The following is a 401-nucleotide window of genomic DNA, read 5'->3' on the forward strand; positions in this document are numbered from 1 at the left end:
TATTATATTATATAAAATAATTTTAAATATTATTTTCCTAATGTCGCGGATCTGGTAACCTTGTTAGATATTAATTATTATACTAATTTCAGGTATTTGGGGTACAAGAAAACAATTCTTTTAGACAAAAAAGCTCTGGTTGAGCTGATAGACCTGTACAAGAATGGAACAATAGGGTGGAACGAGTTCTCCAATTCAGTGAAGGAAGCACACGCAGACCGCGTTGGGGGCCCCACTTCAAGATCTGTGGTCCCAGGCAAACCCAAGTTAGAGGACTATTTCTACACAAACCCACACGAGTGCATTCAGGAATAACCATATTCCCACATTCTCATTTGGGATAATTTTATATTAATCGATAAAATTTATATTATTTTTGTGTATATTTTTTATGTATATTT

The 401-nt window shown here is 33.9% G+C and overlaps 1 protein-coding gene across 1 annotated transcript in view; it reads left to right on the top strand.

The window, feature by feature from the left end:
• LOC107643731 (uncharacterized protein At1g04910-like) overlaps positions 1 to 380 on the top strand; it is a 6,359-nt gene extending 5,979 nt beyond the window's left edge. Inside the window, exon 7 of the mRNA XM_016347461.2 lies at positions 93 to 380. Coding sequence (XP_016202947.1) covers positions 93 to 315 — 223 coding nt within the window. The 3' untranslated portion in view covers positions 316 to 380. The remainder of the gene's footprint in view (positions 1 to 92) is intronic.

This window comes from Arachis ipaensis, chromosome B05 (assembly GCF_000816755.2).
Source record: "Arachis ipaensis cultivar K30076 chromosome B05, Araip1.1, whole genome shotgun sequence".
Classification (NCBI taxonomy): domain Eukaryota; kingdom Viridiplantae; phylum Streptophyta; class Magnoliopsida; order Fabales; family Fabaceae; genus Arachis; species Arachis ipaensis.